Source organism: Acipenser ruthenus, chromosome 3 (assembly GCF_902713425.1).
Source record: "Acipenser ruthenus chromosome 3, fAciRut3.2 maternal haplotype, whole genome shotgun sequence".
In the NCBI taxonomy this organism is placed as follows: domain Eukaryota; kingdom Metazoa; phylum Chordata; class Actinopteri; order Acipenseriformes; family Acipenseridae; genus Acipenser; species Acipenser ruthenus.
The window spans coordinates 13,991,937-14,008,004 of NC_081191.1; the positions used below are offsets into that span (position 1 = coordinate 13,991,937).

Consider the following 16,068-nt stretch of genomic DNA (forward strand, 5'->3'; position numbering starts at 1 on the left):
CTCATTTTCCTTCAGATTCACAGCCTGACCAATGATCCTTCAACAGTGGAGTTTTTATCCAGAAAATGTGACAGCAACTTTAATGTTTCACAGGTGGAGGCCAGTGATAAGGTAATTGTGTCCTCGTTAGGGCAATTTCTTTCATCGGTGTAAACTGGGAGCTTCCACAGCACAGGGGTTGAATACTTATGCGAGCAAGATATTTCAGTTTTTTATTTTTCTTAAAAATATTTCCCAACATAAAACCAATGTCACCTTACAATTATTGATTTTGAGTTTCAGTGTTTTAAAATAAAATATCAAACAGAACGAAATTTCAATGTACCATTTGTAATTCAGTAATATGAGAGAATTGGTCAGGGGTCTGAATAATTTTGCAAGGCACTGTATGTATATGTATATGTATATGTATATATATATGTATATATATATATATATATATATATATATATATATATATATATATATATATATATACACACTTATACATTTAACATACTATTCTCAAATGAGAAAAGCCTTAGTAAAATAAACTGTAAAAAGCAGGTTACAAAACACGCAGATTTGTTTTTTGAGAATAGTGCCCTAGATTTTGAAGATTTTCAGAACAGGAATATATCTCAGTAAATGAGATCGATTTTCTGTACTGTGATTCATAATTCGAACCACAAGAGGTCAGTAGATACTTTAAATTGGTGTATGTGTACTGGTAATACTGTACATGCTGTAGCAAATACCGAGTGCTACATAGCTGCAAGAGATTTGGTTGTCAAAGACAGTAGTATAGAATAACAGTCAAAACTCGGTTCCAGCTTTATAATTATTAACTCTTTCAACACTGCCAAACTCTAGGAAAAATAACTCTTAATTTAGCACTGCAGTAATTATCTGCGCCAGGTCTATCATTGTTGTATGACTAATGTTCCTGTAAGGCACTGAAGGTATTTAAATAGTTGTAATACTGCAGGCCGTGTTCCTTTTTTTTTTGGTCAGTGTTGAAAGAGTTACTGTAATCATACAATATGGATTTCTAATAAAACATCTTAAAACCCAACAGTAACAAAACCTTGCCAGTTAAAACTAAATAAATACGTGTAACATGTTTTGGAATGTTGGTTGTCCAATCAGGTATATATGAATGGTTAGATGTTAGCCTCTAATTCCTAAGTATATGATTGTCTTTTTCACCACAGTTTCTCCTTGTTTGTTTGTATGTTTGTTTTAATAATGCCTCTTGCATTTTCCCCAAATCCCAAATGGGACAGCAGGTGAGCTGAAGCATTGCTATGAAACTCTCCTCATGCAGCTTGATTTATCAACTGCTTGAGCGTGTTGTTTTAACAAGACTGGTGCACCATGCCTACCACTCATTCCATTAACTAGAGTTACAACATGGATAGATGCTCTGCCTAGCTTCTATGCTGTTTTTATTAACAAAAAAATACGGGCTAGTCAATAGTCCTGTATTTTTTATAATTTTATTTTTTATTTTTTTGGGGGCTGATGCCACGTGTGAGAGAATGATTATAAGGCTGAACACTGTGAGATTGCATTCGTTTTTTTGCTGTTGTTGTTGTTGCTGTTTGTTTATGATTATGGGGAGTACTCAATATGTCACAACACTTGAACCAGCTCCATTACTATTCCTTTATAACAGGCTGATGCAGTCTGCAATGTCGGCTCATTTAGGGATGGGTCACTGGATAAGAAATCAGTTTAGGAATCAATTTTCATTTCGGAGGGAAAGTGAGAAAGGAGCAAGATTGAGACATGAATTGACATTATCTGATGGTTCACTGTTGCATTAGTGAATATTGCTGGTCTGACTGCTCATTCCTGGTTGGTCGACATACCTATAGTTTACAAGGTGATGAAATGACAAATGTAACCTGATTTTGTTGTTGTAATTCTGTTAAATCCCCACAACGCGGCAGTATCTGCACTTAACTTTAGGGCTAACAGCTTTCTCACAGATGGGGCCCAATTTTGAAGCAGGGAAAGGCAAAGTCAGCATTTCTGAAAGAAATGAAACCTTTTGTACCAGTATAAAACTAACAAGACATGGTTCAGTTATTGTTCTGTAGATTCCAGTTTCACACTATTACAATTATCTTTCTGAAAATGTGCCTTTGCCTGCACTTACTTCAAATGGAGTGACATTATGGAGTGTCACTTGCTGGCAGCAAACTAAAGCTACGTATCCACCTGCACACCCGAGCCGAGCCGGTGCAGAGTGGAGCCAGCCTGGTACTGCTCGGCTAGCTTGAGTTGCTTTTACGCTAGAGAAAGGCAAGCCGAGCTGAGAGACGTCACGCATAATGAACGTGCCGAGTCGATTCATTTAAATGTCACAGACTGCAAAAATCGAACAAAGCATTAATTTAATAAAATATTTTTTTACCATGGAGTTTTTTTTTATTGCGGAGAGGTGGGAGGTGGGGCCGGGGGGGGGGCGTTGTAATACATGCCTAAATAAAGGAAGCAAAGACAAATTAAAGGTATACATAATAACGCGCCTCGGATATAGTGCTCCTACAGCATGTCCCCCAATTCCCTATACAAGTGCAATATTTCTATAATAAATACAGTACCAGTGTTCAAACTATAAACAACTTATCAGTGTAACTTCCGCACTTTATGACACAGACATCTTATTCAACATTTGTTTTATAACTAAATAAATATTAGGTCTGTAACATGGTTATCTTTCTAATCTATTAACTTTTTTGCTGCGGGAGGAGCTGCAGCTTTCTCCGGGAGACGACGCTTCAGCCCCGCTCCGGCAGCTGAACCTGGAGCGAGCCCATTCCCTCGTCCCCTCTCCCGACCCGCTCTCCTTCTCGCATTTTGTTGGTTTGCTTGACTGTCGCTTCAAACTGAACTCCTGACTGCCGTTTAGCCAGGCTATAGTATAAAAACTGCTGATTTCAAATGATCCTTGAGTGGGAATGTTACCTTTTTTTGTAAAAAATATAGCGTTGATTACATGGTGCTTTATGCATGGTTAATTCACGGAAAGTTACATTTTTGATTCACTATATGCGTATTTTAGAGAGGGAGTTATTTTATTTTATTTAGTATTTTAGTCAGATGTGTGTTGTTATGTGTCCTGCGGAGTAAAGGTAAGGAGTTAAGAACACATTTAGCGGTTGTGGTCATGGTGGTTGCCACTTTTTCTTGTAATGACGCTTGAACGTGATGACGAAAGGCACAGCCTGCTTCGGCCCCGAGTCAGATTCAGATATGTTGCAGGGCTGGAGTTTCACAGCTTGGTTCCGGCTTGGCTCGGGTATTTGCTAGTGTAAATACACCCGTACTGTGAAGGCGTGGAGCCCTCACGGTATGGGTGTGCTAGTGTAAACGGGGTATAAGTCATCTGCATCCCTGTCCTTTACTCACCCCAGCACCAAGGACAGCGGCCCAGCATAAAATCAACTCAGTTATGAGTTTATATCCCAGCTCAGCGTGGGCACAAAGGGAATATGACAACTCACAGTGTCAAGTACACTGAACAATGAATTTAGGTGAGAAGTGAAAATACTAATATCCAAGCCACTTTACAGATATGTAAAAGATATCAGAGCTTTGTCTATCAAGTGAAGGGGATTAGCTCCTGGTGCCTGGGTCCAGTTACTACATGAAGGCACTTTGGATTTTATTATTATTATTATTATTATTATTATTATTATTATTATTATTATTATTATTATTATTATTTATAGTAATAATTCACATAAGGTTAAAAGTAGTTTCTTAAACCATTGTTCATAAAAAAAATAATAAATATTAAATTACCATTAAATTACCTCCCCTGTTACATTTCGATGGACATCATTGATTTGCGTCAACCTTTACTGTATTGACATATAAACCTTCCCCAATGTACTACATTTCTGCAGCAGGACAATTCAGTACAGATGCAGTCCTCCGTTCATCTGAATTATTTATAGTTTTTTAACATGAATATAATTTTTTGCAGATGTCCATTTTTGTACTGTTGAAAAAGCTTTGTAAACTGGGCCCAGAGCTGGCTTGAGCAGCACAACACTACAAATTTCACACCAAATGAATGACATGCAGGTTTCTTGTCCTATTTGTAATTGAACAGTTTGGGGGACACATTAATCAACATGCAGTGGACAGAAAGACAATAGTGTTGGCTATCAAGCTGTAATTGGACATGCAAATTAAGCTAATCCATAAAAATAATAATGTAAAATGTATTCATCTATTAATGTGACACAAACTCTAGCTGAAGTATGGTGCACAAGAGACACATTTTCCCTAAACATAATCAGATGTTTTAATTTTGCTAAGCCAATATCCCTTTTCTATACTCCATTATTATCATTTTTCTAATTCAGATTATTTCACACTCTTATAAAATGTATTCCGGCAACCATTAAACCCTCAAAACAGCAACCTACAGTAACAAATCTTTGTCATTTGTAACCATGAGTGAAAGTACCTGATAAATTCTGTGTGTTTATGAAACCGTGAAAAAAAAAAAAATGTTGGACAGTTTGGGATTTTAATAAGAGGTGCTGTAATATGGGTTATTCCCCTTAATAATACCATTAATACTTATTTTAAGGATTTGTTGCCTTGACATATGAAACTGTAGTTCTCAGTCTGCGATTTAAGCCACTTTAATTTACTGAGACCTTAGCACTAGCCAAAACACTATTCAGTAATTCCATTGGTTAACGTACTCCTTACTGTCCAGCTGGTGTCACCAATGTGCTATTATAGGAAACGTTTTTGGCTCCAGTTGGTGAGCACAGATTGGGATCTGTGGTTCTTTGCCTATAAATGCTTGACCAAATTACCACCTCCTTGATTATACCATGAACTGAAACATTTGTGTATATAATGAAGTTTATGCAGTACTTTGGAATAAACAATTCCTTTCCTTTTGCAGTTTCAGAAAGTGATGTAGAGCTGTGTGGTGACTAGTCTGGTGTTGGTAGTTGGGTAGAAGGTGGCTGGTGTTATTGGTATTAAATAAACTTAATGGATAACTACTGTATCTTTAGCAACCAAACAGATAAACCATGACATCCTGTGACTTCTAGTTCAGTTTTGATGCAAGGTCATCCAGGGCTGTTGGCTGATATATAATTACAATGTGGTTGCTGGTCTGTACAGTTATCTGATTGAACTGGATTTGTGCTATTGCTGTGTAATAAAGTAATCACTAACCATGCTGCTATTACCCCAAGTTTCAGTTCTTTCAAGTTTCTCTTCATTATCTTATAGTAATGGTATTCATACATATTTCTTTGCTGGCTTTGAAATAAATGCAAGTGGAATTTTTTCTTTAATGTATTATTCCACTTATCTAATACAAACTAAATAAAAGAATGTGGCCATCTGTGTCTTCATGTACTGTACTGTACTGTACTATAGACAGACATTGTAAGCTTTAATCGCTAATAAAACAGAATTATTGCTGAGTTGCTGATCCCTGTCTACATTTTGCTTTATAGATTGAATACACAAAAGTCCTAAATTTAGTTTTTAGGTAAACACAGAAAATCCAGTTTATGCCAACCATTAGTGTGACACTCAATCTTGCGAATACAAAACAGGTGCAGTCAAATTTTCTGTACATCTCTCTTGCTTTTTTATTATACATTTTTATCACAGTTTTCTGTAGAATCACAATGATTATTTCATTTGTACATTAATATAATACAGCTTTTACTTCTCAGAAAGCAACATACCTCTGTTAGGGAAAGGGTTAAACCTAAAAACACTAAAAGAAATGTAATTTTTGTTTGAGAGAACCAAGAAAAATATCCCACAAAAAAAGTTGCTGACAATTCCTTGTGCCTTTGTAGTTCACGCTGTTTGTAAACAAGCTCAGATAGAGTAGCACTGTGTTCCTATACTAAAATAAGATAATCACTGTTATATTAAGTGGTTTGTTCATGTTTCAAACACATTGTCAAGAGGTTAAGGACAGCAATTAAGTTTTTTTTTTATTTCCGTGAAAAGATAAAAGAATAAAGGAACAATAAAGGTATTAAGTACTTTTTGGTCAGTAAGTGCTGCTTTGATAGAGCTTGTAAATTGCTCCTTTTTATTTAAAGTTTTATAGAGGATAATGTTGATGTCTTTAATAAGCAAAAAACTAAAATGCAGTAAATACTAGCCATGTCACAGACCATTGATTTCAAAGCAACCAATTGGGTGCTGTGTGCAGCTGGCAATTTAAAGGGATACTTTATGTCACTGTACATGTTCATAACATTTCATTTCTTGCCTGTCTAATATCCTGTTATGTGTTCTCTTCATCATTCTCTGCTGTTCCTGCTTAGATTGTTGCTTATTCTGTTTACTACCTATTCTCTTTTTCAAACACTTCTAAAAGCTGAACTGGTTTGAAAAATGTTCACTAGGGATGTGCAGCTGTTATTTCTATCCCATCTGAAATTTTTCTGTTTACTACTAATTCACGTTGCATAAGTGGCAGAAATTGCAGTCAGGATGTGAGTGCAGGAATGAGTGAATGTCCAAATGAGAGTTCCAATACAAGTCTTTAATTCCATGGTGTGACAACACACACACTGTCTCTACCGGCTTCAGCTCCCAGTCAGTCCTCTTCTGCTACAACACACAAAAACAAACATAAACAGCTCCAGCTTGAGTTAAACTTTTGTCGGCGTAAGGGGCTGTACTCGCGTAGTGCGTCCCCTTTGTACTGCCAAACTCCTCCCAGTGGTCAGGACGGCGCCACACTCTATAACACAGCTGATCGCAATAGATTTGTTTAGCAGTCTTACAACTAGATGGAAGACTTCCGGTTCCATCCTACCATCGAGTCAGCCCATCCCTGTGAAAGCGTACCAACAACCTTACGTGGTGCCCCTTCCTGGTCAGGAGGTAGATTTGCAGCTCAGATGCCTTCTTTCCCTGTCACACACACCACTAATGGTTATTCTCATTTCAGAAATTCAGCTTTCTCAGTGGCTGAAAAAGACATTAGTTACTAAGCTTAGTAAATCCAAGCAGAAACAACAATGGAGACTTAAAGAGAATACACATAGAGTAATTGATTAAACAGGAGTTAATTGATTACACTATGTAACACAATTTTTGTTCCTGGGTAGTAAGTGTTATTTCCTAATTGCTTATGCCTCAAAAGTATAGAAAATGGCTATTATTCACCACAAACTTTGCTTTTGTGACCAGGACAGTGATATTTTGAAATTTACCTATTTCCAATGAGAAAACGGGTGAATTTATGTCTTTTCGTTCACATAGTCAGAAAAAAACAACATATGAATCCAAATTAACATGTATTTATACTAAAGTAATACAAAAATGACTACAAAAGATTTAGAAGTGAGTAGTTTTTCGAGATTTACGATTATACTGTAAATCACTTTCACGAATCAGCCCCCAAATGTAGTCTCCCATCATGTTCTCGTTATACTGTCCTTGGTAGCGGCGTTCAAAGTCCAGTATATCCTGGTGGAAGCGCTCGCCTTGCTCCTCCGAGTACGCTCCCATGTTCTCCTTGAATTTATCAAGATGAGCATCAAGGATATGGACTTTGAGAGACATCCTACAGCCCATTGTGCCGTAGTTCTTCACCAGAGTCTCAACCAGCTCCACATAGTTTTCGGCCTTGTGATTGCCCAGGAAGCCCCGAACCACTGCGACAAAGCTGTTCCAAGCCGCTTTCTCCTTACTAGTGAGATTCTTGGGGAATTCATTGCACTCCAGGATCTTCTTTATCTGTGGTCCGACGAAGACACTGGCTTTGACCTTTGCCTCAGACAGCTTAGGGAAGAAGTCTTGAAGGTACTTGAAGGCTGCCGACTCCTTATCTAGAGCTCTGACAAATTGTTTCATAAAGCCCAATTTGATGTGCAGTGGTGGCATCAGCACCTTCCGGGGGTCCGCCAGTGGCTTCCACTTGACATTGTTCCTCCCCACATAGAACTCGGTCCGCTGTGGCCAGTCCCGCCTGTGGTAGTGTGCCTTGGTGTCCCTGCTGTCCCAAAGGCAAAGATAGCAGGGAAACTTGGTAAAACCGCCTTGGAGACCCATCAGGAATGCCACCATTTTGAAGTCTCCTATGACCTTGATGCCATCTCAGAAAAATGCAGATATAGGCAGATACTTAGGCAGCTGGAACTAAACTGAACCGGTGGGCTTAAGGCCCCTGTATTTATACTACTATTTATATTACTGGAAAGTTCTAGAAGTTACTCCAAGTTTACTCAGCACTGAAACTATCTGGAATGTTCTGGAAAATAGGTAAATTTCAAAATATCACTGCCCTGGTCACAAAAGCAAAGTTTGTGGGGAATAATAGCCATTTTCTATACTTTTGAGGGATAAGCAATTAGGAAATAACACTTACTACCCAGGAACCAAAAAAAAAATAATAATTGTTACACGGTGTTATGTGTAACAAAACTTTTCGGACACCTGTTCCAGCAAATATTGTTAAGGGAAATAATTCAGCAGTTACAGCAGTAATGCCAGAAGGGTCTTCAAACTTGACATTGCCTTGTGTTGAAACATTATATGCTGAATTAAATAAATGTTGCCCTAACACCTCCTGTATAAGGGGCACCATAAGAAATAAGTTGCATGCACAGTATTTTAACCAACACACGCAATGCTATATTGCCTGTAACTATAGGACTCCCAGATGCTGCTTTCACTGAGAAAATGGCATTACCACTTTCTGGCACTGATGTACTAATACCAGATTTCAGTTTTTGTGCATGGTCACTAGTGTTCAGTTTCTGTTTATTTGTTTTTGAGCTCACTATATATTGCATTGTGATACATGTTTTATATTTTTATCTTGGCACTGTAAGAAGGAGTGCCATTTCCAATGACCAATAAATGCACAGAATGACAAGCGACTGTTTTGCTCACTTGAAATGCATTCTTATTCTACCTGGATCAAAAAAGAAGGAAACCAAAATGTTTTTAATGTGGTTAGACCACTTTTATGTATTTTTTTTTATTTACAATATTTTTTAGCTTTGGATCCATTGCATGATCTAAAACATGGATCATTTTAAGTATTGTCAAATTCCATACTGTTAATTAATTTTCTTGACTGTTCCTTGCGCAGCACTTTGATTATTTTTAACATCAATTTTAGCCCTATTTTTCTACCGAATTTGAAATGGCCAATCCAAAAGTTGCTTTGAAGATCATTCAAACCAGTTGCCTCATTTTAAACTAAGCAACAGAAGGTATCAAGCTCCTGAACCCTGGAGGCAAGTGCCAAGTCTGGGAATTCTCTGCCAGGATTCCTGACCAGTAGGGATCGCTGATGAGCTGAGATGTGAACTATGCCTAGATGATTTTCCTCCACAACCCACAGGAGCACAAAGGCCAATACAGCTCTCTCTTTATAAACCTGTCAAGATCAGAAACTCAGCATGGCCAGGATTCAGATCAGTGAGCTTCTGAACTTATGACTCACCCTCCCACCAGCGTGGTAGTGCCTTTACTGTCTAGAATGGCCCCTGATTGTTCTTTAGAATTCACATTTGTTTCTGGTTTTGCTTCATTCAAGCATATGCTATATAAATTTACTCCAAAGGCTTCAGGTCTTTGCAACATGTTAATATGTTTGCAATGTATTACTTTGCCTGTAAGTTTTTAATACATTGGTGAACCTGAGTTTATGAGTGTCATATTGTTCTAATTATAATGCTTGTAATTATATATATATATATATATATATATATATATATATATATATATATATATATATATATATATATATATATATTTTTAAACCAACAATGTTGTTTGCTTACCAGATTATCTTTCTATTGCTCGAAACAGCTACTACCTTCCTAAAAAGTTCTCCCAGTGTAACATGGAAGAATACAATAATTTCTTAAACAGTGGAGGCGGGTCCTGTCTCTTCAATAAACCGTCAAAGGTAAACTAAAATGTACTTTAAAATTTTATTCTATGATAACTCTCTCTCCAAACTTCCCTGGAGTCCCCCCCCAACACCTGCCTTTACTACATGGATAAATAGGGTTCTTTTGTACAGTATACTGCAGTGTATATTATATGTATATATTTGTAATTTTCATGTGTAGCTGGAAGGCAGATGCTATTTCTTAGTTTTTCGTGATGGTTATTAAAATGGCAAATGAGCTTATGATTCATTTAACTACTTGTGTACAATTAGTTAAGACTGATTCAGCTTGGATGCTTTTAAAAATATCTAAATATGGATCAGGAAGAGGAAGCATATTCGCCTAACTAAGACCAATACCAGCCTACTGTTGATTGTACGTTGCATTTGTAAGGAATGTTTCATTGCAATTAGCAACATCTTCCTTTGTCCATCTCATAATAGATACTTCCAGTAAGTGCTCTTATCAATGGAGAGAGACTTAATTTAATGAGTATGCCATTAGCCCAATCAAAGAGAAACCCAGGTTTAAGTGTTTGCTTAACTCTGGTGATCCTGCTTTCTTGTCATTATTAATTTCTTTAGTTAAACCTTTTCATAAAGTAGTAAGGGAAAAGCACTTTCCAGACAAATTAATTGGAAACAGATATCTTTGAATCTGTGCTTGCATCGAATCAACAAAGTCCTACAAGCTTGAAATAGTGAATGCATTGTATCTTTACTGAACATATTTCATGGAGAAATGTTAATTGAAAACAGATCTTAAAACCAAAACTAAATCAGAACCAATGGAATCTCTGCTCTAAAATGCTTTTGAAGATAGTAACAAGCATGTTGTTTTTCTGTCTCAAAATGTAGTTTGTAAATATGCCATGTTGTAGAACAAACACTGAAACTTTTATATTATTTCTTTAGATTTTCATTTTAAGTAATAAGGATTTTTTATGTAATTTTTGTGTTCAGCTACCAGGTCAAAAGCCACTGTTTTACTGTATTCCAAATCACTTTGCTGAAGCCAAAACATTATTAGTCCTGTTTTTTATTCTACATTTTTCTAATGCAGTTTGCAACAAACCATATATGTTGCATATATGCGTTCTATATAAACGTGTAGAGAAAAACAAATTTGAAAAGAACTGGTATGAAAGGCGTATGCTGTAAACATTCTACAGTACTTCCAACCTGAGGGTTCCTTTGTCTTCATTATCTAATTAGGTGCACTGGTTGAGTTTTCAGAGTCTACTCTTAAAGTGTTACTGAACAGGCTGCAGGGTTTAAAACAGTACAGGTGACTGTCCCTAACTTTGTGCTTTGTTGTAGGTATTCCTGCAATATATTTCAACATAATCGCGATTGTTTTGATATTTTTATTTACATATCCCTGATCGGTTATGCATCAGGTCTTCCTGTCAAAATGTCTTCTGAATTCAGAACATCAGCGGTTTCAATTTTCATAAACCTGTTCCCACCCCTCTGAACCTGTGCCAGAGCAAGCTGGTAGGACAGACGAACCAATCAAAATGCTGAACTTTGGGAGAAGAGTCAGGAATCAATGTAATGTTTCTAATTGAATAGTTTGGATTATAGCCGCCAATGTCGTTATTTCAGAAGACATTTTGACAGGAAGACCTGAAGCATAACCGATAACTGACTGGTCAAAACTGAATTATGACCAGGGACATGTTAATACAAATATCAAATCAGTCATAATTATATTGAAAAAAGATATTGTAGGAACACATACAACAAATCAGGTAATTAGAGCACGTAATGCATGTGTTTATGAAGCCTGTTCATTAACACTTTAACATGTAGTAAATAAAAATGTTTCTCGTTGCAGCTGTTAGACCCTCCTGAATGTGGTAACGGATTCATTGAACCAGGGGAAGAGTGTGACTGTGGCAGTCCTGCGGTAAGGAGCTTACATAGGCTGTTATCAAAATGATCAAATACCTAATTATCAAATATCTGTAATACCTATAGAATAATAATACTAGTTCTGGATTAGCTACACCGTGTCAGAGACTGTATCAAACTGGTTTCTTCTCCTTCCCCCTAGGATTGTCTCTGTATCTCTAGACTTCAGATTGACAGTCATCTCTGCTTTATTGGAGCCCAGAGCCGATTACTCCGAAAACTTGTTATGAGTACTCGTTTGTGCTCAGACTCGGGCACACTCCTAGTTAATAACTGATTTACTATACGACTCCTATTCAGTGACTTACATTTCCAAATACATTTGTCTTTCTTTTCATTTACAGGAATGCTTGAAGGAAGGAGGAGATTGCTGCAAAATGTGCACACTAACACAGGGCTCAAAATGCAGCGATGGCCTCTGTTGTAAGAACTGCCAGGTAATAGTAATCACAATTCTGTGATGTGTGAATCTTGACTAACATACATCAGGGTACCCTGGACAATGCCCTTACCAATTGAGTATAGCAGCAATATAGTAGGACTACTGTAGCATACAATGGTTCGATTCTAAGGGACAATTATAGCTCAAGGTCACTCGTAAAATATATTGAAATCTGGACTAGACATTTTTTCAATGTCTTCGTTAAAGTTTATTGCAGCGTCATGCTACAATATCACTACCAGAGTGCTGCAATATCTGGACCACTGTAAATCCATTTCTGGCTATGCTGTGATCTAGTACAGACTCCCCAGGGCAAAGCACTGGTATTTTAATGGTATCCCAATATGGGTATGCTCAACATTGATATTGGATAAATATTAAAGTCAGGCTAGTATGGAGTGTTTTTAAAATTGGGTAATTTTGACAGCTACCCAGAAAGGGATTATATTCAGGATATTGTTTTCCATTTCCATTACCGCTAGACTTCCTGTCCGATTTCTACAAGTCATTTAGATGGATAAGCATGTGCACCGCTACCCTTTAGACTCTTAACTAATCAGTCCATTAACAGGCCTGTCATGATTTAATGTTCAGCGTGCAGTTTAGGGCAGATGTACAACATGAAATGTGCTTATGTCATTTCCGAAAACTCTGAAAGCTTTATTTTTTTTTTTTTTAAATCTATTTGTATATTGCTTCAAAAACAAAAGCATTATGCGTCCTGCTCAGCCTAAGGCTGCCGGAAGCATTTCATGTGTTCATTTGTTCTGTGTTGCAGTGTAGTGTTGGTTGTGCTAAAGTCGTATTTGTGGGACTCGAGGTAAAGTAGCTTTGTATTGAAGGTATGGCATGTGAGAAGTAACTTGTGCATTGATCGTCCACGTTGTTGTTGAAATCTGCTATAACACACACCTTGTTACAATATGTAACTAAAAAATATTCTACTGTGGGAACATTCTGCCTTACAACAAAAAAAATCCTCCAGGCCTACACTGAATTGTATTATTTATTTGGTGCAGCTGGAACGAATGGGGGCTGTGTGCCGGGACGCTGTGAACGACTGTGACATTCCAGAGAACTGCACTGGGAATTCAAGCCAGGTAATACCTTTTTATAGACACAGATTTGCAAATTCAGTTGTTTAATTTAGGCTTAAACAGACAATGTACTTGTTACATAAACAGAATACCCCAGGAACGTACTGTACATGAAGCACTGTGTTTATTGAATCGACCATTCTCAATCACTGGATAACTACAACGCTATCGGCGCTATCTTGGTGCCCCTCAAACACTGAACCCTCTTTGTACTGTGGCTTACACAGGTGGTCCATCTTTGTTGGGTGCACGATTGCATATGGACTTACAGTACCTATAAAGCACAATTCTTGAAACACCTTGAAAATGTACAGTGATAGCTGGGTTTGAAAGCCTTTTTTATAGTCAATACAGTTTTCTGGGAGTGAAGTTTTCAAATGTAGTTTGTGTGGTGAGTCAACCGGTATCACCTCTGAGATTTATCCACCTCGCTAGCCAGTCCGCATAGGTCATCGATTGAGGCAGCAGTATTTATAGAATGTCTCTGCTGTAACAGTTGTAACTTGCAAAAAAACAACCATGATGACAAACAAAAACACAGTACCACTGAACAAACACATCCAAGAAGTGTTATAAGGATGGCTGAGCAGCAAAGGCAGTAATTTACAGAAATTGGGATAAGGTTCACAACTGACTTGACATTTGGTCTCTCAATTTAGGAGATAATCTCAACCCCTTTGATTTAATTTTTGTGTCATATTTGCAGCCAAATCTCTGGTCTTATTTAGTTTATTTGTTTATTTATTTATTTATTTTAAGTTTTTGTTTTACTGATAACTATAGGGAACATCAATTGTATTTAGAGTGGGTTCCGAATGGCAACAATTTAAGGTCAAGGTTTTTAATAATAGAATATAATATATGGAATATTTTTCTGTTTTGTAGTGTCCTCTAAACATTCATAAAATGGATGGGTACACCTGTGAGAGAGATCAGGTAATGTTATGCTGATTCATTACATATCTTATTTTTTCAAGGCAGTTTTGTTGATATTTCTGTTTGTACACAAATTACATTTTCCTTTTTCTATCAGGGTCGTTGTTTTAATGGGCGATGCAAAACTAAAGATGGTCAATGCAAATATATTTGGGGTGAAAGTAAGTACAACAGCTTTCTGTGTTTTTATTATATGTCTTTTTTAATTCTAGCAAAAACCTTAGAAACAACTGCTAGGATGTGGTTGTACATTTGAATTCTAAGACACGCTGTTTTTTGTTTTGTTCTTCAGAAGCAACATCTGCAGACAAATTTTGTTACGAGAAATTGAACATAGAAGGGACAGAAAAAGGAAATTGTGGCAAAGACAAAGACACTTGGATTCAGTGCAATAAACAGTAAGGAATCATACTGAAGTGGGCTTCTAGGACTGCGATCGGTTAAACACATTTAAAAAAAAAAAAAAAAACACTTTGTTTTGATGACTTACAGGGCCACCGTGGAAATGTATGTAAATTACATCACAAAATACCACAAGGGAGGTATTTGATATGCAAACCATATTTACTTAAAGGCGCTAACTTTACTAGGTGCTTCAGCATGTGTTAAAAGGACTGCTTACTGAAACCAGGCGGTGTCACAGAACCAGCAGAAGAGCTGCACAGGAGAACGAGAAGAGGAGTCAGGGAGAGAGTATTTCGGACCAGGCAGATGTTACTAGGGCTGTGTGAGGAGGAGGTAATAACTAGGTACAGACTGAGCACAGGTCATACTAGCCTTATATGTAGAGCCCTGGAAAATTCACTATATCACAAATTTCACAGAAACCGTGTATTTGACTGCCTAGAGTGAAAAAATGCATTTTATTTTCCTTATAGTATTTTACATTACTCTTCACCTCCCCTATTAATTTCATACTTTTATCAAGTAGAAGCAGCGCTACAGTGTCAATGCTGTGCATTTAGTTACTATGGCAATGGGGACAAACAAATGACGGCTTCATGATTGGTGAATTCCTCATACTGTACAATAACATAACATGCGAGTCAGAGGCGGGAAGTTTAAAATGGTTGTTTAGATATTGTTGATTTATGGGCTCCCGAGTGGCGCATCCAGTAAAGGCGCTCCACGTGGAGTGGAGGATGCGCTCTATAGTCTGGACGTCGCGAGTTCGAGTCCAGGCTATTTCTTTGCCGACCGAAGACGGGAGCTTCCAGGGGGCGGCGCTCAGTTGGCCGAGCACCAATTAGATTATTGAATTAGAGCTACCACTGGTTCATTTTTGCTTGCGGTGTGGTATCCCCCTGCCACGTGGTAATTCTGGTCATTTACCGCTGTTTAGTGAATGAGTCCCTAAGTGTCTAAATGGCGGAGACAGTTTACAGCCCGCAAAAACAAAAGCAGAAACAAAACATCAAAGGAACTTGTTTAGAGCTATTAAAAAAGGGTAAACACTAAAACACTAATGTATTTGACTTATAATTATATTAGTACATTTATTCTGTCTCATGTGTGTTTAATATACTGTATATATATATACATACACGCTCAGATCCAGACTCAGCTTGGTTAAAATAAGGTGGATACTTCTTTTTAGACCTTTATTTAAAACTACCAGATTTGTTTAATAGACTTAGAGCTAGCAGGTCAGCCCCTCCTTGACCTTTTTCCCGGGCCTGAACATCATGAACATGAGCAGGGGTGTGGTTGGGAGGTCATCTTGATAAAAACACAGACCCCTTAACTCATGGCCCATGATT

The 16,068-nt window shown here is 37.4% G+C and overlaps 1 protein-coding gene across 8 annotated transcripts in view; it reads left to right on the forward strand.

Annotated features, from left to right (window-relative positions):
• Positions 1 to 16,068, forward strand: part of LOC117435478 (disintegrin and metalloproteinase domain-containing protein 22-like) — a 113,416-nt gene that overhangs the window by 58,958 nt on the left and 38,390 nt on the right. For all 8 annotated transcript variants that reach the window (XM_059012583.1, XM_059012582.1, XM_059012578.1 and 5 more), the window contains exons 15-21: positions 9,832 to 9,931; positions 11,757 to 11,828; positions 12,178 to 12,270; positions 13,295 to 13,375; positions 14,258 to 14,308; positions 14,406 to 14,469; positions 14,601 to 14,706. In XM_059012583.1, coding sequence (XP_058868566.1) covers positions 9,832 to 9,931; positions 11,757 to 11,828; positions 12,178 to 12,270; positions 13,295 to 13,375; positions 14,258 to 14,308; positions 14,406 to 14,469; positions 14,601 to 14,706 — 567 coding nt within the window. The remainder of the gene's footprint in view (positions 1 to 9,831; positions 9,932 to 11,756; positions 11,829 to 12,177; positions 12,271 to 13,294; positions 13,376 to 14,257; positions 14,309 to 14,405; positions 14,470 to 14,600; positions 14,707 to 16,068) is intronic.